The 27,800-nt window shown below is 41.8% G+C and overlaps 1 protein-coding gene across 3 annotated transcripts in view; it reads left to right on the forward strand.

The window, feature by feature from the left end:
- LOC126425144 (zinc finger protein 32-like) overlaps window positions 1-21,248 on the forward strand; it is a 209,302-nt gene extending 188,054 nt beyond the window's left edge. Inside the window, exon 7 of one of the 3 annotated variants that reach the window (XM_050088092.1) lies at window positions 21,069-21,248. In XM_050088092.1, the coding sequence (XP_049944049.1) occupies window positions 21,069-21,207 (139 nt within the window). In that variant the 3' untranslated portion in view covers window positions 21,208-21,248. Of the gene's footprint in view, window positions 1-10,298; window positions 11,201-21,068 lie in introns of those variants that run through there. The other 2 variants (XM_050088091.1, XM_050088094.1) reach the window with 2 other exon arrangements.
- Window positions 21,249-27,800: the final 6,552 nt, after the last annotated feature.

Genomic DNA, 27,800 nt, shown 5'->3' on the forward strand with positions numbered 1-27,800 from the left:
AGTGAGGAAAAGACTACAAAAGCGAACAAAACCCCAGAATTGCATGCATAACTACACAACTGAATCAGCCTCTATTGGATCACACTGCTTGGGGTCCAATCAGCCAGTTACATGGTTTCATGACTCTTCTGGCGCCTCTAATGGTCTGGAGATGAACTTTTCGGCGTGTTTCGCGTTTTTCCATATAGCTTTCAGGCCTGGGACTGCACTCACGCGTTTGTGGAAAGGAAGGCGACGGTATTGTTGCCTGCAATCTCCTTGGTCGGTGGCGTATTCTGCCTAGAGAAGCCAGATTAAATTGACAAAATTGCCTGACGTAAGGATCTGTTCAGCTGATCACAGTGGGTGAGCACAGTAGAGCAAGTACAAACTTAGTAAACATTATAAATTATATCGTTATTGGCAGTTACAGCTTTAACCAAATTTTTGTTACCTTTAGTTTTTTTGGTAAAAGTCGGTGCATGTTGTAAACAACGAATGTGTAATTTTGCTTTTACCATACCGACACTCAACTTATTTCTAACGTCATATCATAAATGATTCATGTCACTGAGGATTCTCTCCACATAGGCATTGCTGCATGGAGCCGCCATTAGCCTTCTGATACTTTTGTAAATCGGTAAATAAATTAGTGATATGAATGGAATTTTTAGAATAGAGCCACTCATACTTCAGTACAGAACAGCGAACGTGGGGCTGAAATACCGAACAGTTCGGTAAAAAAACCGAGCACTTGGCAACCGAGAGTCTAGCGGCGGTTTAAATAATACCAGTTGGCCATGACCAATGTGCCCAGGTCTGCCCTACCTAGAAGATGATGTTGTGGTGGTCCATGCTATACACTCTTCTTACAGCTGTTGCTATAGACAGGCACTAATTTAAACGTGACTGACTGCAACAAATGGCGATGAGTCAAGTCTTCAGTGACAACCTTCGCAGACACTATTCACAAAACGAAAAGTAGTTCTGTTCGTGTGTAGCAGATTTCAGTGGCACGGAACATTGTGCACAGAGACTCGTGGATGACACAGGAACTGACACTGAGCTTAGCAATGGGAAGCAGAGTTGCTTAACTCCATTTTCAGATTTCCTTTAATTGCATGAGTGCTGAATCAGTTTAATTCTCGCATTACTGCAGAAATGTGCGGTACATACATTATTATGTTATCGGTACAGAAAGCTGGCTGAAGCCAGAGATAAATTCTGCCGAAATTTTTACAAAGGTACAGACGGTGTTTAGAAAGGATAGATTGCATGCAACCGGTGGTGGAGTGTTCGTCGCTGTTCGTAGTAGTTTATCCTGTAGTGAAGTAGAAGTGGATAGTTCCTGCGAATTATTATGGGTGGACGTTACACTCAACAACCGAGCTAGGTTAATAATTGGCTCCTTGTACCGACCTCCCGACTCAGCAGCATTAGTGGCAGAACAACTGAGAGAAAATTTGGAATACATTTCACATAAATTTTCTCAGCATGTTGTAGTCTTAGGTGGAGATTTCAATTTACCAGATATAGGCTGGGACACTCGGATGTTTAGGATGGGTGGTAGGGACAGAGCATCGAGTGACATTATACTGAGTGCACTATAAGAAAATTACCTCGAGCAATTAAACAGAGAACCGACTCGTGGAGATAACATCTTGGACCTACTGATAACAAACAGACCTGAACTTTTTGACTCTGTAAGCGCAGAACAGGGAACCAATGATCGTAAGGACATTGCAGCATCCCTGAATATGGAAGTAAATAGGAAAATAAAAAAATGGAGGAAGGTTTATCTGTTTAGCAAGAGTAATAGAAGGCAGATTTCAGACTACCTAACAGATCAAAACGAAAATTTCTGTTCCGACACTGACAATGTTGAGTGTTTATGGAAAAAGTTCAAGGCAATCGCAAAATGCGTTTTAGACAGGTACGTGCCGAGTAAAACTGTGAGGGACGGTAAAAACCCACCGTGGTACAACAACAAAGTTAGGAAACTACTGCGAAAGCAAAGAGAGCTTCACTCCAAGTTTAAACGCAGCCAAAACCTCTCAGACAAACAGAAGCTAAACGATGTCAAAGTTAGCGTAAGGAGGGCTATGCGTGAAGCGTTCATTGAATTCGAAAGTAAACTTCTATGTACCGAATTGAGAGATAATCCTAGGAAGTTCTGGTCTTACGTTAAATCAGTAAGTGGCTCGAAACAGCATATCCAGACACTCCGGGATGATGATGGCATTGAAACAGAGGATGACACGCGTAAAGCTGAAATACTAAACACCTTTTTCCAAAGCTGTTTCACAGAGGAAGACCGCACTGCAGTTGCTTCTCTAAATCCTCGCACAAACGAAAAATGGCTGGCATCGAAATAAGTGTCCAAGGAATAGAAAAGCAACTGGAATCACTCAACAGAGGAAAGTCCACTTGATCTGACGGGATACCAATTCGATTCTACACAGAGTACGCGAAAGAACTTGCCCCCCTTCTAACAGCCGTGTACCGCAAGTGTCTAGAGGAACGGAAGGTTCCAAATGATTGTAAAAAGAGCACAGGTAGTCCCAGTCTTCAAGAAGGGTCGTCGAGCAGATGCGCAAAACTATAGACCTATATCTCTGACGTCGATCTGTTGTAGAATTTTAGAACATGTTTTTTGCTCGAGTATCATGTAGTTTTTGGAAACCCAGAATCTACTATGTAGGAATCAACATGGATTCCGGAAACAGCGATCGTGTGAGACCCAACTCGCTTTATTTGTTCATGAGACCCAGAAAATATTAGATACAGGCTCCCAGGTAGATGCTATTTTTCTTGACTTCCGGAAGGAGTTCGATACAGTTCCGCACTGTCGCCTGATAAACAAAGTAAGAGCCTACGGAATATCAGACCAGCTGTGTGGCTGGATTGAAGAGTTTTTAGCAAACAGAACACAGCATGTTGTTATCAATGGAGAGACGTCTACAGTCGTTAAAGTAAGCTCTGGCGTGCCACAGGGGAGTGTTATGGGACCATTGCTTTTCACAGTATATATAAATGACCTAGTAGATAGTGTCGGAAGTCCCATGCGGCTTTTCGCGGATGATGCTGTAGTATACAGAGAAGTTGCAGCATTAGAAAATTGTAGCGAAATGCAGGAAGATCTGCAGCGGATAGGCACTTGGTGCAGGGAGTGGCAACTGACCCTTAACATAGACAAATGTAATGTATTGCGAATACATAGAAAGAAGGATCCTTTATTGTATGATTATATGATAGCGGAACAAACACTGGTAGCAGTTACTTCTGTAAAATATCTGGGAGTATGCGTGCGGAACGATTTGAAGTGGAACGATCATATAAAATTAATTGTTGGTAAGGCGGGTACCAGGTTGAGATTCATTGGGAGAGTGCTTAGAAAATGTAGTCCATCAACAAAGGAGGTGGCTTACAAAACACTCGTTCGACCTATACTTGAGTGTTGCTCATCAGTGTGGGATCCGTACCAGGTCGGGTTGACGGAGGAGATAGAGAAGATCCAAAGAAGAGCGGCGCGTTTCGTCACAGGGTTATTTGGTAACCGTGATAGCGTTACGGAGATGTTTAGCAAACTCAAGTGGCAGACTCTGCAAGAGAGGCGCTTTGCATCGCGGTGTAGCTTGCTCGCCAGGTTTCGAGAGGGTGCGTTTCTGGATGAGGTATCGAATATATTGCTTCCCTCTAGTTATACCTGCCGAGGAGATCACGAATGTAAAATTAGAGAGATTAGAGCGCGCACGGAGGCTTTCAGACAGTCGTTCTTCCCGCGAACCATACGCGACTGGAACAGGAAAGGAAGGTAATGACAGTGGCACGTAAAGTGCCCTCCGCCACACACCGTTGGGTGGCTTGCGGAGTATAAATGTAGATGTAGATGTAGTGTTAAGGTGGTTTAGAAATCGCTGAAGTCGCTAGAATTGGTCCCAGGGCCTAATGTACCCGTTCTCGAATTCTATGTAGAAATTGCGACTGAGTTAGATCCTATTTGAACCACAGTAATCCATAGATGTCTTGAACAAAGTGCTGTGTTGGAGGAAAGCACAGCTCATAACCGTCGACGTGAAGTATAGCAGAACTGATCCAAAAAAGTAATATTGAATATCTTTTTCGTTTTTTCATCTATTTGTTGTGAAATCGGAAATGAGCGTACGGCATTGCTGGCCGACATGGCCCACCCGGTGAAGTTCGGCCGCCGAGGGCGACTCTTACTGCAGCCGACGCCACATCGGGCGACTCTCTTGCCGGTGACGAGGCTGGGATGACGACGATGAGCACAGCACGACACGACACGACACGACACGACACGACACCCAGTCCACGAGCGGAGGAAACCTCCAACCCGGCCGGGAACCGAACCCTGCATGGGAGGCAAGCACGTCACCGTGCAGCTAAGCAGGCGGACTGGCTAAACGTAATGCGGTACAATTTTGGTAAACATTTTTGGAATACAGTGATCAATAGATTATTATATTTTGACTAAAGTTCAGTCTTGATCACACCATTTATGTTTCAATGACGTAGGTAACCGGTTTCGGTTATTTTTACATAACCATCATCAGACCCATGGCTCCTAAGGGAGCCATGGATAAAAATAACCGAAACCGGTTACCTACGTCATTGAAACATAAATGGTGTGATCAAGACTGAACTTTAGTCAAAATATAATAATGCGGTACCTCAAACGAAATGGACGTCTGCATGTAATCTGCGATTGATTCCAAAACATTGCTCATGTGAACCACAAATCTCACATGCCATCCTAAAACCCATGGATCACGCCTCTCGCGCAAATGCAGTATTTATCGGCTTTTGAAAAACTTTTGACACCGTACAACAACAACGCTTATTAGCGAATGTAATAGGGGTGTTAACGGAATTTACAGTGGATTGCGGATTTCTTGCTAGGGAGAAATCTTATCTTCGACGTACACTCATCTACAGATAATCACACAATTTCAGATGTGCTCGTCGGAAGTGTGGCAGGAGCCTTTCTGGCCATATATTAGTATATTAGCAGTAGCCTTAGATAACTGCAAATGGTGTAGTTGTCTGTAAAGGATGTCACATAGAAGATAGCAACATGTTGCACCATTCGACGGTAATGTTATTTGAATATCGTTACGTCTTTAGTGTGATGAGACCTCTTTAAGCCGATAACTTGAATTTTTGTGAGAAAATGGTCGTCCGTAGGGGTGGTCTGCTTAAAAGGTGGTCGAGGTAAAATGTGATGCCGAACATAAACATTAAAACACAGTTAATGACAAGAACTACTACAATGAAAAACAAGCTCTAATAATATATTAATAACCGTAATAATAATACCGTACGTACCTAATCATTTACGTAGTAAAATACGCGGAAACTGAAGTATGCACATACTTTTTCATACGTGACATGACATTCTCATATTCCTTTTCCACCTCACATAGTAGGTAAGTATACATAAGTTTTTCTGGTTGGAAAGCTCAGAAGCAAGAGACTTGTGTCTAGCAACGCTGTGTAAGGCATCGCCTAAATGGGATTTCCTGTACAGGGAATTGTGTCATTTTCACTATCACTGTTGAAGCGTTCAGTTTCTTCGTTCACTGTAGAAATGCCCACCTCAATACTGGCAGCATCGCACAGGCAGTGAACTTCAAAATCGATTTTCTCAAAAACCAAGACCCGTCGTTAATATAACCGGATAGCCAGGTGCTCAGGCTAAGCGCCTCTGCAACATATCTGAAGCGCCGTCTGGAGGGTCCCCTTGTAAGTCTCTACTTGCAGTGGGATACAACATCCTGGTCACTTCTGTACTTTCACCACAGACCGCTCAGAAAACAATACCCTGTCGAACATGAAATGAGGCCATTCAGCCGTTGATTGCATTGAAATTAGGAGTTCCAAGATCAGAAGCGAATTTAAGAGCTTTTTCTCGTAGCATTAGCCCATTAACTGGCAATCCTCTGACACGCACTCAATTAAACCCCTCTAAAACTGCATTACTAACCTCTTCAAATCGTTGCCTCCGTCTTTTCTTTGAAATTTTGTTGGCGTTTTCTCCCAATTCCTTAACATGACCACTTCGATTTGCAACTGTATTCTGTACATGATTTTTTCCACAATTAAGCTCATTCGCTACTGGCTCTGATATGTTCCTTTTTCACTCTAATAACACAATTTCGCTGTTCTAGTGAAAGAACGAGAAGTTTTATTTATTTATTTGAAGTAGCCATGATTGTTCACGTCAGAGGAAAAATAAGAACTATTTGCTATTCGAAGTACAAAGGACAATAAAATATCAGAGGTAGTTGAGCCACATTGTCGACGAGAAATCTTACTGCTATAGCGTGTTGTAATTGCCTCTTCTATGATAGTTCGTGGTCGTCTTAAAGTGAGGACATTGTTAAAGAGTGGTCGTTGCTCGGGAAAAGGCATGGTCATCTTAAACGTGATAACGATGAATTGTTCTTATAGAAGTTTATTTCCGTTCCTTAAAAATATGTTCGTTTAGAGAGTGGGTCGGCTTAAAGTGGCGGTCTTTTCGTGAAGTTTCACTGTACGAATATGCAGGTTGCGTCGCGCAGAGTAGCCGTGCGATTTGAGGCGCCATGTCACGGATTGCGCGGCCCCTCCCGCCGGAGGTTCGAGTCCTCCCAAGGGCATGGGTGTGTCTGTTGTTCTTAGCATAAGTGGGTTTAAGTAGTGTGTAAGTATAGTGACCGATGACCTCAGCAGTTTGGCCCCTTAGGAGTCACACACTTAATATATGCAGGTTGTGTCCTAACTTCTATTTCTGTGTCAAACTGTTATTACAGAGATCATTACCTGTTGCTTCCTCCATACAGACGTTTTGATTATGTCATGCTCTGTCCATTATAATTTTTACTGTGATGAAAGTAACAGAAGCGTGTAACCTTTTTTTATCTATTTAAATTTTTGCTTTTATTTCTTCTGTTTCTTCTTGCAGCTGCTATAACTTTTGGTATTGTTTCTACAAACAGGTTGCTTTGTAATGCCCAAAGAGGCAAAATAAGCTAATCGCTAAATTGTGAAATAAAGTGAACACCTCAAAATAAAACATCCTGCGCAGGAAAAAGGCCTCCCTCAAAAATTTACAGCCTCTGTGGACCCGTACATACAGAAGACTATTAATTTCCTCACAGTACGGAAGAACAAGTGAACGGATCTGCATATGTTGAATATGACGCCTTCATTAGGTTCTTTTGCAGCCTATGTTCAGGAAACAAGTTGAAGGCATGTATTAATTCTTAATAAACGATTACATTTACACCGATAGCCCAGACAAGATTGCTTGCCTCAGTAACCAGCTGCCGCTCTGGTATGTAGTCTCTCACATCTACGTTTGAGAGACCTGCCCCTGCTGTCAGGATGTTGCAGAGAAACCCCGTTCTACATATACAAACATACTCTGCAAACCACTGTTAAGTGCCGTGCCAGAGGCTGCTTACTTGTTACTACAAGTTGAGCTTTCTTCCGTTTTCAAAATTTCTAATCTGGAGCTTTGAACTGTGAACCTAACAATTAAACTGAAAGCTTCGAATTGTTGTTGAAAGTAAAGGGATTTGTGTAAGTTAGATTTGTACTAGGTTCAGTAAATATTTAATAAAATTTGGAGTAAGACATCTAATTGCAGAATAAACACCTTCACCCAGTGGACGAGAATTCCTGTACAATAATTCATATGGTAGCCAATGTTCAAGGAACACTGAAAACAACGCTCATTCTGTCAACAAAGAGAGTAATTCTTTCTTTTTAGTCATGGGCCCTATCTTTATCGAAGTGGAAAGTGGTTAATGTGTGTCACTGAACGTGGGTATCAAAAGAAACTTTTGATCGTCCATATTTGAACTTTTTACGTAAATACAAGTCGCCTCATGGAATAGGTAATCATTACAAACCTGAAATTTGTTCGGGATCCTCTATAAATAAATAAAAACGGAAGTACTGCTCAAATTAAGCGTCGCAGCTTAAAAAGAATGAAAGAGAAATCCTGTACCAATGAATCTCACTTATTTAAAGCACAGAGCAGACCATGTGCAGTGCATAATAGTGTATGACAATCCTAGAGTGCAGATTAAAGCTTTATGGTTGACTGTGATCGTTCTTTGATCCGAATTTACAATGTGTTATGTATTGGGCAATGATTAGTTTGGTGGAAATGTTCAAGTTGTTAATTAAGACTAAAGAAAAATCAACAGACGTTCATAGGATTTTTCGACCTTGGAAAAAGCATCCGTCTATGCCAAATGGTGTAATACGTTCGAAATTCTGAGGAAAATAGGGGCAAGTTATAGGGAGAGACGGGTAACATGCATGTTCAAGAGCCAAGAGGGAACAGCAAGAGGTGAAGACCAACAACTGAGTGCTCGGATTAAAAGGCGTGTAAGGCAGGGCTGTAGTCGTTCGCCCCTATTGTTCAAGCTACACCTCAAAGAAGCAATGACGGGGATAAAAGAAAGGTTCAAGAGTGGAATTAAAATTCAAAGTGAAAGGATATCAGCGATAACATCCGATGATGACATTGCTATCCTCAGTGAAAGTGAAGAAAAATTATATAATCTGCTGAATACAATTGACGGTGTACCGAGTAGAGAATATAGATGGAGAGAAAATGGAAGACAGACAAAGGTAATGAGAGGTAGCAGACATGAGAACAGTGAGAAAGATACCAGGATAATAGCCACGAAGTAGATAAAGTTAAGAAATTCTGCTGAGTAAGCAACAAAATAAACCATGGGATGGAACAAGGAGGACATCAAAAGCAGACTAGCACTGGCAAAAAGTGCATTCCTGGCCAAGAGAAGTCTACTAGTATCAAACATAGCTTAAATTTGAGGAAGAAATATCTGATTATGTACGTTTGGAGCACAGCACCATATGGCACTGCCGGAAAACTGGAACAGAAGAAAAACGTAGCATTTGAGTTGTGGTGCTACAGGCGAATGTTGAAAGTGCAGAATCGGAGTGGAAGGGAGTGTGTGGAAGACACTTATGACAGGTTGAAAGGGCGTCTGTCAAGACATCAGGGGACAACTTTCCCGGTACTAGAGGGAGCTGTAGAGAGTAGAAACTGTAGGGGAGGACATATATTGGAATACATTCAGCAAATAATTGAGGAAGTAGTTTGCAAGTGCTACTCCGAGATGAAGAGGTTGGCACATGGGAGAAATTCGTGGCAGGACACTTCGAACCAGTCAGAAGACTAAAAAACTAGCCACGTGGATTAGCTTAGATTTTAAAGAACTTAGTGACATCAGAAAGGAACCTATTTTCATTTTACCAGCGTGGTGATCAGTGTTATATCGGTCCAAGTCGCAATACGGATTGGTAGATTCAATAATGTTTTATTAAAATAGACGCTACTACTATTGCTGTAGTCGGAATCGCCTAGCAATAATTCCAATTTATAATTAGTTACTGGGCGATAATATATCAAAAATACATGAATCAGTCAACAGTTGAAAGGGTTTATTAAGATGTTACGCAACGCAGAAGTCTAAATTTTTGATAAACTATGGAGTGTTGAGCTGAACACTATTACCTGTCGATTTTCTTTTCTAGATGAATATTTATGAGCATTTTCAATCAAATTCTGGATCGAACTTTTTGTGACCACACACCATCACTTAAGTAGTTTATTTCCTGTAATCCGCAAGGTTTACACAGGTTTCTCTCAGTGCAACGTCTTTTACACGGTACATCGCTCTGTAAACGTTATTATCCACTGCTCCACGACTGAGGTGGCGTCGTTTATAATAGTCGAAGCAAGTCTCTCTTCCGTTTTCGTCCTAGTGTATTTTGAGTGCTAGGAAAACTATGAAAATCCCTTAAAATGCCCAAACAAATCAAGAACAGCACCAAATGACTATCTGATGTTGAGCATCTAATAGTTTTGTAATGGAGTTATTGATTTTGATGTAGTTCACGTAATATGCCTTATAGTTCTGTGGTCCATATCACTTAATTTCCTACGTCTGCCAGAGTTATGATTGAGTTTCACTTTGCATTAATCGCGCTGTCAGTGAATTTGGTTATTTTTAACTTCTTTGAAATTCTCAGAGAAATTTAAAAACTTTTAAGTCCCAAAGTAATGCCTGAAATGACCTCAAATCTTTTTTTGTTGCCTCTTCAAAGGGGCCTAAAATATGTTGATTCAAGGCTGTGTGATCTTAATTAATAACCTGTTTTGGGGCACCTTTTGACACATTTGGCGACCTAACATTTGTTGATATAATTTTTCATATTCATTGTTGTACTGCCCTGAAAATACTTTCTAACACAGTTTTCTCCACCTTTCGCAGTACTGTTTCCATTGGTGCGGAGGATGACAAGAGTAATGACGACAGCAGCTGTTTGGTTACCAACATTTCCCTGGCTGCAGGAACAGGCAGCAGGGAACAATGCACGACAAACGAGGAAGCATGTTGTGGAAATAAAAGTGGTGTAATGCCTATGGGGCACGGATGTAGCATCTGCAAGAAGACGTTTACACAGTTGCAGGAAATGAAGGAGCACACGCACGTGGACAGACGTGAACGTCTACGTTCGTGCAGTGTGTGCAACAAAACATTCACAACAGGCGCCAATCTAAAGAGACACTTCAGAGTGCACACTGGTGAACGCCCATTCAGCTGTAGCGTTTGCAACAAGACGTTCATACAAAATGGAGATCTGAAGAAGCATTCGTGGTTGCACACTGGCGAACGCCCATTCAGCTGCGGGGTTTGCAACAAGGCATTCGTACAAAATAGTGACCTGAAAAAGCATTCACGTTTGCACACTGGTGAGCGGCCCTACAACTGTGAATTCTGTCATAAGAGATTCAGAAACATAAGCAACTTGAGGGAACATTCGCGAGTGCATACTGGTGTAAAACCATACAACTGCAACATTTGTCAAAAGAAATTCTCATATGAGAGCAACTTGAGAAAACACTTACTGCTTCACATGAGGAAATGCCCAAATACTTGAGAAGTGTTTCCAAAGACATTCACGAGCTGCAATGGGATAAGATGTCACTTTCGCACACAAATCACATCAGCATAGCCTATAAATATACTTTAAACTGGTGAACACAGTTGTCGATGTGATTGCATCATAAGAAGTTCTAGAGCAGAAATGGCTTATCAGTGTGTGAAATTTCACATCCGGTATGTTCATATGTCTGCCATGTCCTGTATGGTCATGAGAAATAGCGATAAAGTTTTGATTATCACATATAAAAATAAAGTTGTGTAATTAATGTGGTATTTGCATGTACTGCTGTTGTTCAGAACGGTTATAGCCTTTTCTTTACAATATTCCAAATTTGTTACTGACTTTGGAATATTAGATATCTGATTTTACTCCAGCATGAGACGTGAACTCGGATATTGAAGTAAATGAAATATCAAAGTTTAGCTCCAAATTACTATTGACACTACACTTCCAAACAAAACAGTTCAACAAATCCAGAAGCCATTTGTTCTAAACAACCAAAACATGGCCCGCATATGAGAAGGCCAGCTAGCAAGCAAGCAAATGAGAGATATCTACATAAATAACATTATGACTTGAGCATATGAGACAACTACATACGTACCATTTCTTGTATGTTTGGCCGTAACACTTTAGAAATAAAGATAGGCAGGTTGAGATGATTACCATAGTTCCTCATTGTATCTTCAAGACACACATACCAAATAGGTCCACTGTATATGACTGAATGCTACATATTAACTGTAGGACCTTGTAGCAGCTGAAAGGAACCTATGACCAAATTTCCTAATATGCTCAGATCTTGCAAGTGTGCTGTGGTCACTGCACGATATGTGTCCAGAAGATGAACCATGCAATGAAACCCAACACGTTGATATGTCTAGTGTAAAATCAAAAATGTATAGCTCTTAACTGAGAGAAGTACACTAACAGCTATTAATTAAGTGACGTAGTCTCTTCTACTACAATTTAAGAATGTGTCGTTTGCTTATCTGATGCAACAACATTTGTCCATCACTTTCAACTGAAGTACCAGTAGCACGTATTGATGTTGAGGTGTCACTATCTTAGAATTAGCAATTCAGTTTAAAATTGTGCTTGATGTTTTGATATAAGAGTGGTGCGAAGATTTCGTAGAAACGAGCTTTCCACTTTAAGTGTATGAAGAGGTTGTGCAAATCTGTATCACTGTGCGTCTTGTTGGAAAAGAGATTTCATTATGTCTCAGAATAGTTGAGTCATATTTAATCTCTACAGTGATCAGCTATTGGTAACTAACTCATTGTCGTGGTCATTTTGCAGCATTTAATGTTACATATATAATTACTAAGATGAACTAATTTTTGACAGAAGGGTGTGTGTGTGTGTGTGTGTGTGTGTGTGTGTGTGTGTATGTATGTTCAAATAGTACCATTAAAATTAGTTTCCCCTAAGGTCATCAGCAGTTAGCCTAGTCCTTACTCATGGTTACTGCTAAGTAAGTTTTGAAATTTCAGGCTTTGCTGCAGCAAAATGTACAAATGCTTGTGGTACTTTTGCATATCTCTAGCTAAAATACGTAACAAAGTTTATTTTCTGCGTGAAACGGCTGTAACGTGTCTTTCACCAAAATGAGATAAACAAATAATCTCAAAAAAATCGAAGGAATTACTTAAAATTCATCATACTAGCTGTCATCCATTAGGTGCGAGCAGGTGGCAGTTCAGTTTTCTAGTATGACCTAAACAACCATACAATTGAGGTGCGCATATGCTTTGTTCAGAATTAAGCATAGAAAGTAGAAGGAAATCCATGTGAAGTAATTCATATTTCTGTGGTTATTATGAGGTTTAACGTATGTTTACACCAATATAACTTATACATAACTGTCCTACACACATAGCCATTATTGGAAAGCCAATGTTTATTTGTTAGAAAGTAGATTGAACAAATGGCTTCCATAATTGGCGTGCATTGTGGAACACATTAACGAAATCTTCTCGTTACTCTCTAAATCGTTTCTTGGACATTAGCTCTTCGTGTATTGTGATTCTCAATCCACCTATGCTGTGAAGCCGCTGTGAAAATATGATGGGCTTGAGATAAATCCAGAGAAAAAAAATCATGTGCTGGAAGACCAGATGACATCACTGACCATGGGATGCACCAAATCTTGAGAGTAATCTATAATTTATCCATTTTATTGGTTGTTGAGCTACGTGGGTTTTAAAAAATACAGCAACCCCACATTTTTATGTATTTTATTTAAATCAACGCGTTTCGCACTTTCACCCATTTTCAGTTGGCACATTACATATTTCAGTATTCAGTTAGGACATCGTAAGTTGGATGCTGCAGTTGACCTGTGCAAAAGAACAATTCTCTTTAGCTACAGCTACTTCGCGAGTTGTATATATACGATATTTTACTCGTTAGATATACTTCCTTGCTACTCTGCTTCTTCTTTCGGTTTTCGCTTTTGTGATCGTTGCACAAACACTTTTTCATTTATATGTTGCACAAAAACAGTGCAGTATCCACCATACTGTCGACTGAAATCTTTGTTTACATCGGAAAATTATGTCTGTGTCCAAGGACGCGTTTTACTGACAAGTTCTGACAGCACAGTTTGCAGCTTAAGCTTCTCCGTGACTAAAAAACTGAAACTGCGTAGTATGAATGTAGTGAGTGCTGTGTATGCTAATTTAATAAGTGCAGTAGCGAATGATTAATTATGCAAACTGAATATTACAAAACTAATATAGTACATTTTGTATAAAAAAATTGATACTGCAAATTGAACTCACAGTTGGAGTGACATTTATGAAGAATAAAGATGGAGCAAATGAATTACATGACGGATAACTACAGTATGCATTGGATGCGCTCACTGGATGTGACACCAGAAATACATGGTGATGGCACAACAGAGGAAATTGAGGACCTTGCAAAAGAAATGAATAAAGTGCAGTAGAAAATCATCTGCACTTTTGAATACCAGACAGTCGATGGTTCACATTTGCTGGATGTGTCCATAAGTGGCTCCAGCAACAGATATAAATTTCAAGTATACAGGAAACCAATGTACACAGATGCCACAATCAATAAAGCCTCATGTGACCATAAGTGGCTCCAGCAACAGATATAAATTTCAAGTATACAGGAAACCAATGTACACAGATGCCACAATCAATAAAGCCTCATGTGACCTAGATAAGCACGAAATGTTTCCATACAGAGCGATGATAACAGAAATCGGAAGAGGCAAAGGTCCTGTGATGAATAACTGAAAGCTAAATACTCAGCGGAGCACAAGCGAGCACTAGCGAACGCAAACTGAACGCGACCGATTACAGTTCGCCCGCGTTCACCTACCGTTTACTGCAGAGGGAGTTCACGTTCGCTGATTCTCTTTTATTGATGCTCATTCGCCCGTGTTCTCTCCAGTGTAACGCGAAGCGGCTCCTATTTGCGACTGCTGGCAGCAGCTACAGGCGTTCCGCCGCCCGTATTAACCACCGCGACCGCTGCGTGAACTCCTCTCAGACCGAACGTCATTTGTTTTGGCCTTGACGGAGATCATCGGAGCTGTCAGTGCTTTTACATTTACATCCATACTCTGCAAACCACTGTGGAGTGCATAACAGAGGGTACTTCGCATTTTTCCTGCTGCTAGGGCTTCTTCCCTTTCTATTCACGTACGGGGCCTAAACGCCTCTGTGCGCGCTGTAATTAATCTAATCTTGTGGGAGCGATATGCAGGGGGTTGCAGTATATTCCTAAATTCTTGAAGCTTTCTCTAGATAGCTTGCATTTGTGTTCAAGTCTCTTCAGCATCTCCGAGACATACTCCTATGGCTCAAAGATATTTGTGGTTGGTTGGTTGGTTGGTTGTGTTGGGGAAGGAGACCAGACAGCGAGGTCATCGGTCTCATCGGATTAGGGAAGGACAGGGAAGGAAGTCGGCCATGCCCTTTGAAAGGAACCATCCCGGCATTTGCCTGGAGCGATTTAGGGAAATCACGGAAAACCTAAATCAGGATGGCCGGACGCGGGATTGAACCGTCATCCTCCCGAATGCGAGTCTAGTGTCTAACCACTGCGCCACCTCGCTCGGTGAAATATTTGTGTTCATTCGTGATATCCTTATTCGTCCAAACTGAGTACTTACCATTAGCCCTATTTAGCCTGTTTCCATCCAGCTGAGCAGTATTTTAGAATGGGCCATTTGGTTGTTTGGTAATAATCTCCTTTGCAAACTGACTGCATATCGCTAATATTTATCAATCGCAATCTGTCACCTCCTTTACGTTTGGCTGAGCCAATATGATCGTTGCATTTCATATACGTAAATAATTATTGTTACAACCAATCAGTTGTAAGAGTTGGCCGATTCCAGCTTTTTTCTGACGTGCAGAATTTCTAAACGTTTAAAGCAAGATGATAATCTTTGTACCACTCTGAAATGATATCAAGATGTCACTGAACGTTTGTAGGCTCTTTCAGACAGTACATCATTACAAATAACCGCGTGATTTGTGAAATATCTGAAGTCACTGTTAATACTGTCTGCAGGATCATTACTATACAACAACAACAATAAGGGACCGAACACATTTTTGTGGGGCACACCTGAAGTTACTTCTTAATCTGTCGATAACTTTCCATCCGAGATAAAATCTGTCTGTCCTTCCTAGCAACGAGTCCTCACTCATAAATTTCACCTCTTATCCCATAGATCGTCCTTTCGATATTGAGTGTAGATGTGGTACTAATTCAAATGTTTCTCGGAAGTCAAGGAATACTGCATCTTCCTCTCTGCGTTGTTTCATTTCTTCCAGGGAATCATAAGACAAAGGCGACTTGAATTTCATGCTGGATTCCATGCTGGTTGGCGTGGAAGTCATTCTGTTCGGGATGCCTCATTATCTTTGAATTCATAATATGTTCTAAAAGTCTACAACAAATAGATTTCAAGAGTATTGCACGGTACTTTGGATCACTTCTTCTACCCTTTGTCGTAGAGAGGTGTGACCTTTTCTTTCCTTGCACGGTACTTTGGATCACTTCTTCTACCCTTTGTCGTAGAGAGGTGTGACCTTTTCTTTCCTTTCAACGGCTGGGCACAGTTTTCTGTTCAAGGGACCTAAAGTTAAAGTATGGGCTAACTCATCCGCACATTCGGTATAAATCGGATACGGTTTCCATCAGGACATGAGGCTTTGTCCAGTCTTAACTCTTTCAGCACTTTCTCAATGTCACTGACACTAATATTTATATCACTCGCATTTGAAGTGGTGAGAGAGTTAATTTGGGGAAATACTACAAGATTTTCCTTCGTAAAGCAACATTTGTAAAAGGACTTCAGCATTTGTGCTTCTGTTTTGGGATACTTTATATTAGTTCCCATCTTGACTATGAGAGTGTGTTCCCTAACTTTGGCACCTCTAGCAGCGTTTTCGTATGACCTGAATTTCCTCATAGTTTTTTTGTTTCCATAGTCGTCGTCTTTGCGATGTTCGTTCAGTGTATTCATTTGTTCTAACGCAGGTTTCGCAACCTTCACATCGTCTTAGGGTATTGCTACTAACTTCTCCTTCGCCGGCACCAGCGGCTTGTAGAGAATTAACGGTGAGCTGGCCTTTTTAGGTTTCCGTAACTAAACTGGCAGAAAATAACACTTACAGCATCCATCACTTTGTTGTCTGTCCGCCTGTTAAGATCCCTTAGGAACGGCTAGACGTTTGAAGTCGAAATTTTTATCAAGTACCGGTACTAGGGATTATCTAGCCCGCCCGGTTGGCCGTGCGGTCTAACGCACGGCTTTCCGGAGCGGGAAGGAGCGCCTGGTCCCCGGCACGAATCCGTCTGCCGGACTCAACTACACTATGTCGGCGATTGCTGCGCAAACAAGTTCTCCACGTACGCGTACACCACCATTACTCTACCACGCAAACATAGGGATTACACTCGTCTGGTGTCAGACGTTCCCTGGGGAGGTCCACCGGGGGCCGAACCGCACAATCACCCCGGGTTCGGTGTGGGGCGGCGGAGGGGTGAAGTGGACTGCGGTAGTCGTCGTGGGGTTGTGGACCACTGCGGCTGCGGCAGAGACGAAGCCTCTCCGTCGTTTCTAAGTCCCTGGTTAACGTAAAACATACAACAAACATACAAGGACTACTCTCCCTTCGTGGTGTAAAAAATTTAAGCATCTACGAGGGTAACCCCAAAAGTAAGGTCCCTATTTTTTATAAGTACATAGACCTGTTTGTTTCTGCAATGATTTACATCAGTTTACAGATTGAACATTTAGCTATTTTTCGACATAATCACCATTTCTGTCGATGCATTTTTGTAGACACTGTGTCAGTTTTTGTATGCACATGTCATACCAGCTCGCCGCCATGCTGTTCAGAAAGTTATGAACCTCTTCTTTCACCTCGTCGTCGGTGCTGAATCACTTTTCGGCAAAATGTTCTTTTAACCTAGGGAACAGGTGATAGTCACGGGGCGCCAAGTCAGGACTATAGGGTGGGTGGGTGATTATGTGCCACTGAAACCGTTGCAGGAGAGCAACGGTTTGCTGAGCGATGTGTGGGCGAGCGTTGTCATGGAGAATGTGTACGCCCTTGCTCAACATTCCTCTTCTCCAGTTCTGAATTGCCCGTTTGAGTTTTTTCAGTGTCTCACAGTACCTGTCAGCGTTAATTGTGGTCCCAGCGATTCAGCTCCGACGACGAGGTGAAAGAAGAAGTTCATAACTTTCTGAACAGCATGGCAGCGAGCTGGTATAACATGGGCATACAAAAACTGCCACAGCGTCTACAAAAATGCATTGACAGAAATTTTGATTATGTCGAAAAATAGCTAAATGTTCAAGGTGTAAACTGATGTAAACCATTGTAAAAATAAACAGGTCTATGTACTTATAAAAAAATAGGAATCGTTACTTTTGGGATTACCCTCGTAAGTCGTGGAATCAAAAGATGCTGTAATTTACGTTCCATATATTGATACAGGAGGATATAAGATGAACATCAACAAAAGCAAAACGAGGATAATGGAATGTAGTCAAACTAAATCAGGTGATGCTGAGGGAATTAGATTAGGAAATGAGACACTTAAAGTAGTAAAGGAGTTTTGCTATTTAGGGAGCAAAATAACTGATGATGGTCGAAGTAGAGAGGATATAAAATGTAGACTGGCAATGGCAAGGAAATCGTTTCTGAAGAAGAGAAATTTGTTAACATCGAGTATAGATTTAAGTGTCAGGAAGTCGTTTCTGAAAGTATTTGTGTGGAGTGTAGCCATGTATGGAAGTGAAACATGGACGATAACCAGTTTGGACAAGAAGAGAATAGAAGCTTTCGAAATGTGGTGCTACAGAAGAATGCTGAAGATAAGGTGGGTAGATCACGTAACTAATGAGGAGGTATTGAATAGAATTGGGGAGAAGAGAAGTTTGTGGGACAACTTGACTAGAAGAAGGGATCGGTTGGTAGGACATGTTTTGAGGCATCAAGGGATCACAAATTTAGCATTGGAGGGCACCGTGGAGGGTAAAAATCATAGAGGGAGACCAAGAGATGAATACACTAAGCAGATTCAGAAGGATGTAGGTTGCAGTAGGTACTGGGAGATGAAGGAGCTTGCACAGGATAGAGTAGCATGGAGAGCTGCATCAAACCAGTCTCAGGACTGAAGACCACAACAACAACAACATATTGATACTCGTAAATTCACCCATCAAAGCCTATATAAACCGACAGAAAAAATCCCAAAACCTAGAAAAAATTAATGAAGAGTAATGAAATTTCGGGAATACATTCGTCTAGGTGATCTATTTAAGTAATTAAGGTTGCTAGTTCACAAGCTAATGTAAGCGCGAGAAAAACCATTGCAAATGTGAAATACTGGCAGATTAAGGCCAAGTATAATCACGAAGCCCGTATCGCCGATATGGCGTCAAATCGAAAGACTTGCACCCGGCAAACGGTTTACCCGGCGGGAGGCCCTAGTCGCACGACATTTTTTACCAGTGTAACGGCCAGAATGTTGAATGCAAGCATGTAAACGTGCATGAGACTTCCATGCTTGTTGTGCACAGTCAGTCAATACAGGGACAGTTAATGCTGGTTATGGTTGAGGCTTAAGTGGTCGTCGAAAGGTGTCCCGTAAGTGCTCGACTGGAGGCGGATCTGGTGATCGATCAGGCCAAGGCAACATGTCGACACTCTGTACAACGTATTGGATTAGAACAGCGCTACGTGGGCGAGCGTTAATCTGGTGGAAAACACGCACTGGAATGCTGTTCGTGAATGACGGCACAAGAAGTCAAATCATCAGACTGAATTGCAGCCGGGTGCGTGGGATAACCAGGGGAGTGCTCCAGGAGTCGCACCCCAGGTGCAGGCCCACTGTGTCTGGTACACAGACAGGTTGCGTGCACGCACTCACCTCATCTCTTACTAACCAACACACGGGGGCGCAGAACGGAAAACACAGCATGCATCCACTCTGTTCTCCAATGAGTTCTCCCATGACACCACTCAAGTCGCAAACGGCTGTCGTTTGGGGTCAGTGGAATACACCTATAGATCGTCTGGCTCGGAGGTGTCACTGAAGTAACCGATTTGCAAGAATTCGTTGTGTCACCGTTGTGCCAACTGCTGCTCGAATTGTTGCTGCAGACGCAGTGCGATGTTTCACGCCGTACACTAAACACGACGGCCTTCCTTCTCAGTAGTGCCACGTGGCCGTCCGGAATCGTGTCTTGCTGTGGCCGCACGTTCTCGTGACACAATCATGTACAGCAGCTACATTCCCGCCAAGTCTTTCTGCAATATTGCGGAAGGAACATGCAGCTTCTCGTAGCCCTATCGCACGACATTGTTCAGACTTGGTGAGCTGTTGATTGCCTCTTGGTCGCCTTAAAGGTATTCTTGACTAAAATTACTCACTACATCCCGACTAAAATGCTGCTAATGCTCATGATAGGTGCATCGCATACTTAAGGGAACGGCAGGTGCGAGGGCTGTCCAGAAAGTAAGTTCCGACTGATCGCGAAATGAAAACCACGTTGAAAATCAGAAATGTTTTATTTGTAATAGTTAGCTACACCTTCCACCTACTTCTCTACGCAGTCGCCGTTCTAACGTAGACATCTGTCGTAGCGTTGAACCAACATTCCAATACCCTCATCATAGAAGGCAACAGCCAGTGCTTTCCGCCAATTCTCTACGCTGGCATACAGCTCGGTGTCTCTGCCAAAATGTTTGTCTTCATAGCCAGTGATTCATGTGAACAGAGATGAAACTCAGAGGGAGACAATTACGGGCTGTACTGTGGGTAATCAAACATTTCCAGTTGAAAACGATGCAGGAGCATCTTCACTGCCCCTGCAGAATCCGGCTGAGAATTGTCTTGAAGAAGAAACAGCACGACAGTTATGTAATGTTGGCTGCATAGCTTCCGGCGAAATTTCTCACCAGGCCCTCGTACTTGGCGGGAGACACTATTTCCTAGACATCTTTACGCGCTCACTGTGAGCTCAGAAATGAGAAGAGCGACATGATGCTATCTAGGGTCATACTAGAGACACTGCCCAACACAACTGTGCAAAGCTTTATCGGATTTTCATAGTCGTTTCCATTTCGCGACCGATGGGAACTTACTTTCTGGACACCCCTCGTAGTATGGGCCAGAGGGTAGTATGCGCCAGTTGCCATTTCAGCTATTCACTAATAGGTAGCAGCACGGTGTACATTGTAATTTTTGCCGCCAGCGCCATTTCGCCATGTGCAGAGAGTTTGTTTCATTCCCAGTAGAGATGGGCAAACTGAGGCACGTAACTGTTTCGAAACACAAGAAACAGTACAATGTAATGCTTCGATACGCTGTTTTGAAACACTTTGTGTTTTGTAATCTAATAAACCTACAGATTTTATCATCTTGAATGTCTACTGTATAAGTATGTCCATATAAACATAAATGAGGTGCGAGAGCGCTAATCATATCGCAGAAAGTATGAAACTATCACTTAGGCGTCTTGGCAGTTTCGTATTTCCTGAAGCAAATGTGCTGCTTTCGTGTCGTGTGACTTTCATACTTTTCAGTTGGCGGAGGACAGCCATACCTGAAGATAGGAGAACCACCACGAACGGAACTGGAGGTGGGAGCAAACTGCAGAACCAACAGATATGCTACTGGGATTCCCACATTCCGTTAGTATGGGTAATATACCCATCTTGCTAGTTTCCATGCACACAAAGAGAATCATTGTGGATAATAGGCACAGTGACTATAGACTCACAAATAATGCCAAATAATTCGAATAAATAACAAAATATAACAGAAAAAATTTTGTCTTTCAAGATGTCCCGAAGCGTTACTATAAATTCACCATGCTTCCCAGCCCTTCCCTTTCACCATTACACTATCAGTGATATGTAAAACAGATTACTTGCAATTATACCTACATTAAATTTATGTATATGTCTAATAACTGTCACTCTACGCCTTTTTTATTCAAAATGTTGTAGGTTTACTTGCGTTTCTTAATATGATTACTGTACATGACCAGAGAAACGTATGTTATAAAAAAAGTAATGTAACTGAATGATTTTCACATATTTATTATTTTCAATGTGGATAGTATGCGTTGTTTTATTGTTTGGTTAGTGTTTATAAAGCAGGTGTTACGCCATTTCGGAATAGGACAGTCAAATAGAAACGAAACTTTATTTTCGGATTCATGCTATTGCTTGTCAAAAAGATTTGGACACTTTTGACCGTGTTTCACGAAGTGGTATGTTGTGTTTTAGCACCTGTGCCGAGCCCGAATCTCGTCCGACACAGAGCGGAATGAAACATCACTGTTTCGATACAATTAGTCCGTTCCAAGCACAGGTGGACTGAAACAGCCTTATTTTGAAACAACGATACGGGTTCTGTGTCTGGCTCGAGATCGAATCTGGTCCGGTTATCCGAGACAGGGGCGGAATGAAACACCACTGTTTCGAAACAGTGAACCACAGCCGTTCCGAAACACTGAAACAGTTCCACGTGTCGATACACTGTATCGAAATATTGAAACAGTGGCAAAGTCTAATTCCCACTGTCATATCGCTTGTGAGTGATTATTGTTTGTTTGTGATCGTACAAGTTGTTGCCTCGAATACTTTTTAACATCGCCATGAATCATTACAGGTAAGAATATACTTATGAAACTATAGCTGTTATTTAGTTGACTCTATTAATATAAGACACCGACAATTGCATTTCGTTTGCTGTAATAATGTTTCTCTTAGTACCATGTTTTCATATCAGTGTGAGCTGAGTAGTATGGGCCATGGAACTCACTTTCTTTTTTATTTTTCTTTAATTTTAGGATACTGTACCATCATTTAAGGAAAGACCAGAAGGTGAAGGTCGGGGAGAATGGTCAGAGAATGATATGAAAAATGCTGTTGCCAGTGTACTGGAAAATAAACTTTCCGAAAGAGCCGCATCTGACTGATACCATGTGCCTAGAAGCCCTCTGCAAAGAAAGTTAAAAGCTATAGCAGATAATGAGCCAACTGATATGAAACCGCAAATGTGGTCTTTTAAGGCAACGTTTGATGAAAGATGTGAAAAACTGTCAGTCTTGAATCTAAATCCATCAAATGAGCTACTAATACCCCTGTTCAAAACAGCGTTTTTGAAACTGTCATATGACCCGGCAGAAAAATTAAATTTGAATCACAGGTTCAACAAAAGCACGAAAATGGCTGGAAAAGATTTTTATGCCGGTTTTATGAAGAAGCACCCAAATTTGATGTACAGAAAACCACATCTACTAATCTGATGTGGTGTGTAGGGCTTAATAAGCCACAGGTCGAAAGGTTCTTCAACCAGTTTGAAGTTCTTTTAAAAAAGCATTCCTTTTGTCCATCTCGAATTTTTAGTGCTGACGAGAATGGCGTATCGTTTGGGCAAGATAATTACAGTGAAAGGCAAACGTAAAGTGGAGAAAATTACTTCTTGAGAGAGGGGCCTAATGTTTCACTTCTATTTTGCTTGATTGCAACTGGGCAATTTATTCCTCTGCTTTTTATTTTCCCATGGAAACGGATGAATCATCGCGTCATGATTGGTGCTCCAACCGAAAGCATTAGTTTTCCGACTTCTAGCGGTTGGATGACAGCTGAGGCTTTTCTTAAGTGGCTTCAACACTTTGTTTTCTTCGCAAAGCCCTGAGCAGTGCTGATTGTAGATGGGCATGCCAGTCTCAACGACTTAGATATCATCATGTGTGATCGGGAAAACCATGTCCATATGTCAATTTTTCCCCACACACACTTCTAATAAGTTGCAGCCCCTGGATAGGACGTTCATGAGACCTTTGAAAAACTGCTACAACACTGGAATGAGATTTTCACTCTGCAGCGGAGTGTGCGCTGATATGAAACTTCCTGGCAGATTAAAACTGTGTGCCCGACCGAGACTCGAACTCGGGACCTTTGCCTTTCGCGGGCAAGTTTTAATCTGCCAGGAAGTTTCATATCAGCGCACACTCCGCTGCAGAGTGAAAATCTCATTCTGGAAACATCCCCCAGGCTGTGGCTAAGCCATGTCTCCGCAATATCCTTTCTTTCAGGAGTGCTAGTTCTGCAAGGTTCGCAGGAGAGCTTCTGTAAAGTTTGGAAGGTAGGAGACGAGGTACTGGCAGAAGTAAAGCTGTGAGTACCGGTCGTGAGTCGTGCTTCGGTAGCTCAGTTGGTAGAGCACTTGCCCGCGAAAGGCAAAGGTCCCGAGTTCGAGTCTCGGTCGGGCACACAGTTTTAATCTGCCAGGAAGTTTTGCTACAACACTACTTGCAGTTTGTGTATGAGGGCTAATCCAGGGTCAAGAATAAGAATTAATGACTTTGATGTTGCAAAATTAGTAGCTGATGCCTACAAGCAAGTCTGTCTACTAGATATTACTGAAAATGGATTTAGATGCACTGGCATTTACCCGACAAACCCAGACATATTTAGTGATTTGGACTTTATGGGCAGTGATGTTAGCAACATTGTACAGGAACCTCTCCCCGAAATGACATCTGATTGGGCTGTTGTTGCTACATCTAGGACACCCACATCAATCTCACCAGCAGATTTGATAGCCCCCCACCCCTCGGCTTGCTACCCAGACAGAATCAACAATCACTTCTGGAGAGACCACCACTGACCACCACTTCCTCCAATGCACTACACTCAAGTGAACATTCTGATTTTGCAAGTGTTTTAAAAGAGCTGTTGCCTTTTTTTTACTGCAGCGAAACGAAGTTCAGATGTCGGGAAAGAAAGGCAGAGAGAAGCGAAATATTGACATCAACTCCAATGAAAAACATGCTGAGAGACAAGAAAGATTCAGAAGAGCAAAAGGAAAAAGAACAACAGAAAAAGAGACAAATGAAATTTTCAAAACAAGAACAAACGATGATCAATAATAATAAGAAAAATGAACAAATCAAAAATTTTCTTAATGGTAGTGCTACATCAAGCACTTCTCTAAACGTTGTAGATGTAAAATGCACTGTGTGTGGAGAAAACTATGAGGAAAACTGGATTCAGTGCAGTAAGTGTGAAGACTGGGCACATGAGCTCTGTGCGGACATTGACTACATATGTTTTTACTTTTGTGGTCTCTGTAAGCTAAATAAATCACATGGTAAATGCGCTACAATATGTGTTATACATTGTGCATACTATTAAACAATAAAACTTCGAAACAATTTTTTAATTTATAAACATAATCATATTCCTGTGGCCCATACTACCTGCCAATTTTTAAAATGTCGAAAATGAAAGGTTAATTCTAATTACATTTTGTGTTATGCTCCCTTCATATATTGCTACATATATTTTTATTACTTAAAGCAAAAAAGTTGAAAATATAATTTTTTTCGCTCATGACTAAGCTACAAACATACTTTGTAATTTACATTTTTCCTAAGATGGCCCACGATACCCGCTGTTCCCCAAAGGCAAACCTGATTTGGGTCCTCATAGTGGTGCAAGTAAGGCCAGTCCCGTGCGATTTCGTCTTTCAGATGTAAAACCACCCGTTTATCTCTCAAAACTCTTTTCTGACGTTTGGACTTTTTCCATCAGTTTTTTCTTTAGTAATTGGTGTGGTGCTTTATTCAACTGCTCAGACTGAATAACATTAGGAATGGGGTGCAGTCCTGTCTCACTCCCTATTCAGCCACTGCTAGCTTTTCTGTCCTTCGACTTTTAAACTGCAGTCAAGTTGTAAATAACCTTTCCCTCCACGTCTTTAATCTCTGATACCTTCAGAATTTTAGAGAGTTGATTTGAACATACATGTTGTATTTTTGTCTGATACACGTGCCTCATGTTCCTACTATGTCTTCCACCGTCAATGCTGAAAGCAGGTTTTTCAGTGCTCGTTCCATACTTGGACGACACAGAGTCGAAACTATTCAGTCACTATGACTGAATTTCGTAAAAATTCATAACGATTACGGATATTTCGTCATTCTGTACTCCTAACAAAACTGTCTCCCCCGAATTCGTTCTTTACCTGTTGTCCCACATTTCAGCGTACATTGCTGAGATGTGCCTGTGTCTAAGGTGTACATAAACTATGTTTACCCATCACAAACATGCATTTCGAGTGGTAACTATATGTGTGAAGCACTCCTCCACATTGTTTTTGAGGTCGCTTATTTTTGTTTTGTACATTCTGACCATGGTATCTATAAGGGGCAGTGGAATGGGAACGAGACAGTGGAAAAAAGTAAATAAACTGTTTGTCATTTCAAAAGTCATTGCGATAACTGTTAATATACCTATCCCAAAGTGAGACAAAGTGGTCAATGCTTTCGTGGCAAAATAGGTCCAGTCATCTAAACAACTTCGACTGTATCCATTCGTTCACCTCTTCGTCTGAAACAAATCGACAGCCGTGAATGTCTTCCTCCAGCACTCCAAAAATATGGAAATAGCATGGGGTCGACTGGAACTATATGGAGAATGTGTGATGGCTTCCAAACGAAACTTGTGCAGCCTAGTCGAAAGAACCTTGGCAACATGTGAGCCCACTCAAATGACAAGTTTGTTTCGACTACACTGCAGAAGTTGTGCTGGGGAACCTGTACACATCCTCCGTACAGTCCCGATCTCTCCCCATATTTGCTTCGTATAAAGAGGTGCACGCCTTGGTACAGTCATGGTCCTCTAGGGAACAGCAAACTTTTTGTTATTAAGGCATTGACCATCTTGTCTCACAGTCAGGCAAATATATTAAGTTATGCCGATTACTTTAGAAATAATGAACAGTTTACTTACTTTTTTCAACTATCTCGTTTTCATTTGACTGTCCCTAATGTTAAAACTATGTTAGACAGACACAGATAATTATATATAAAATTTAACTACCCAAAATATTGATGATGTTATAAAAAGAGATATGCATAGGTGGTTTTACAGTTTAGCTTACCCTAATAGTGTCATTTATAAAATCCCTTTCATCAATGAGTTAATTACAGAATTCGTAGGGAAGTACATTGCATGGTGTTTAGAGCTAAAGATGTGAAAAGTTCATCAGAAACAGAATCACATGTTGATGATTATTGGGAATGTGTGTTAAATGAAACTGAAGTATCGACTGTGCAATACACGCGGCGCTAAAAACTGCTTTTTCGAAACCCCTTAATTGTCTCCCATTGTGACACATAAGTTCGAAATCTCGAAGATGCCACAACATTCCGCTGTAACGGTGGAAAAGCGAGGTGCCCTGCAACGTCACTCCTCAACATCAGCGGCTCTTGAAACAACGAGGTGTCGACACGTGCGAAAAAAAGGCCCCAGCTGAGAAGTTCACGCGAGGTGTAAGGTGAGTTAATGGCCACACTGGCACCAAACTGCAGCGCAATTCTGCCCAACTCCGTGGTGGGCGTCTCACACGATGGGAAGGTAGTCACCTCCCTCTTACACGCATTTCACCCCTTCTGTTGGCGTCTCTGCAGTGGAGGTCAGAACCGTGACACCCAGCGGTGAAATCACACAGTTCTCTTATCGGTGGCGCGGAAAACATTTTAGACACACTGCTGCTCACAATCAAGGACAACCCCTTCTGTTGGGGCGTTGATTCCCTCATATTTTACAGTCGAAAACGGGAATCCACAGTGTGATGAGCACAAGGTGATGTTCGTGATGACGTTCCACACTGCCGACACACTCTGCGCGATTCATCCCCACTCAAAGGATATTGTGGGGCTACTAACCCACTGAACGTCGTCTAACCCCTTTGGAGGGTAGTGCAACCGCAATTTTAGGTCTGATACAGGGGATGGAACCACTATGGACCAGTCAAAACCATTTGAAGAAATTTGAATGTGATCCGTAGCAGATAATTGTGTTTATGCTATTTCAACCCTCCTGTTCCGCGCCGTCCTGTGGCATGAACACTGGGGGTGTGGGGGGTGGGGTCTGTGACTCCTACATTGACGTGCATAAATAAAACAGCAAAGGCTCCCTCTGAGACCCTCACAGCCGCCCACGTACCTTTTCCGAGCACTTTAAGAACGTTGCTGTCAAAAACTTGGACTACCGTTCAGGTGAGCGGTGCGTTGCTGCTGCTCTAGCGCCCAAGGGCAGGCAACCCCTATGGCACCTCTTAAGAGTGGTAACCTGCTCTAAGCTGTATACAGTTTCAGTTATAAAGAAAAGTAAACCAGCACTTTGGTTAAAGACGATAAGCAATTCTACTACATGATAAAGTGAGCACTGATGCCTGGCACACCGCTGTGTGCACAACTGATTTGCCAACATCATAGTGTAACTTGAAAAGCA

The sequence above is a fragment of the Schistocerca serialis genome, chromosome 10, assembly GCF_023864345.2.
Source record: "Schistocerca serialis cubense isolate TAMUIC-IGC-003099 chromosome 10, iqSchSeri2.2, whole genome shotgun sequence".
NCBI classification, from domain to species: Eukaryota; Metazoa; Arthropoda; class Insecta; order Orthoptera; family Acrididae; genus Schistocerca; species Schistocerca serialis.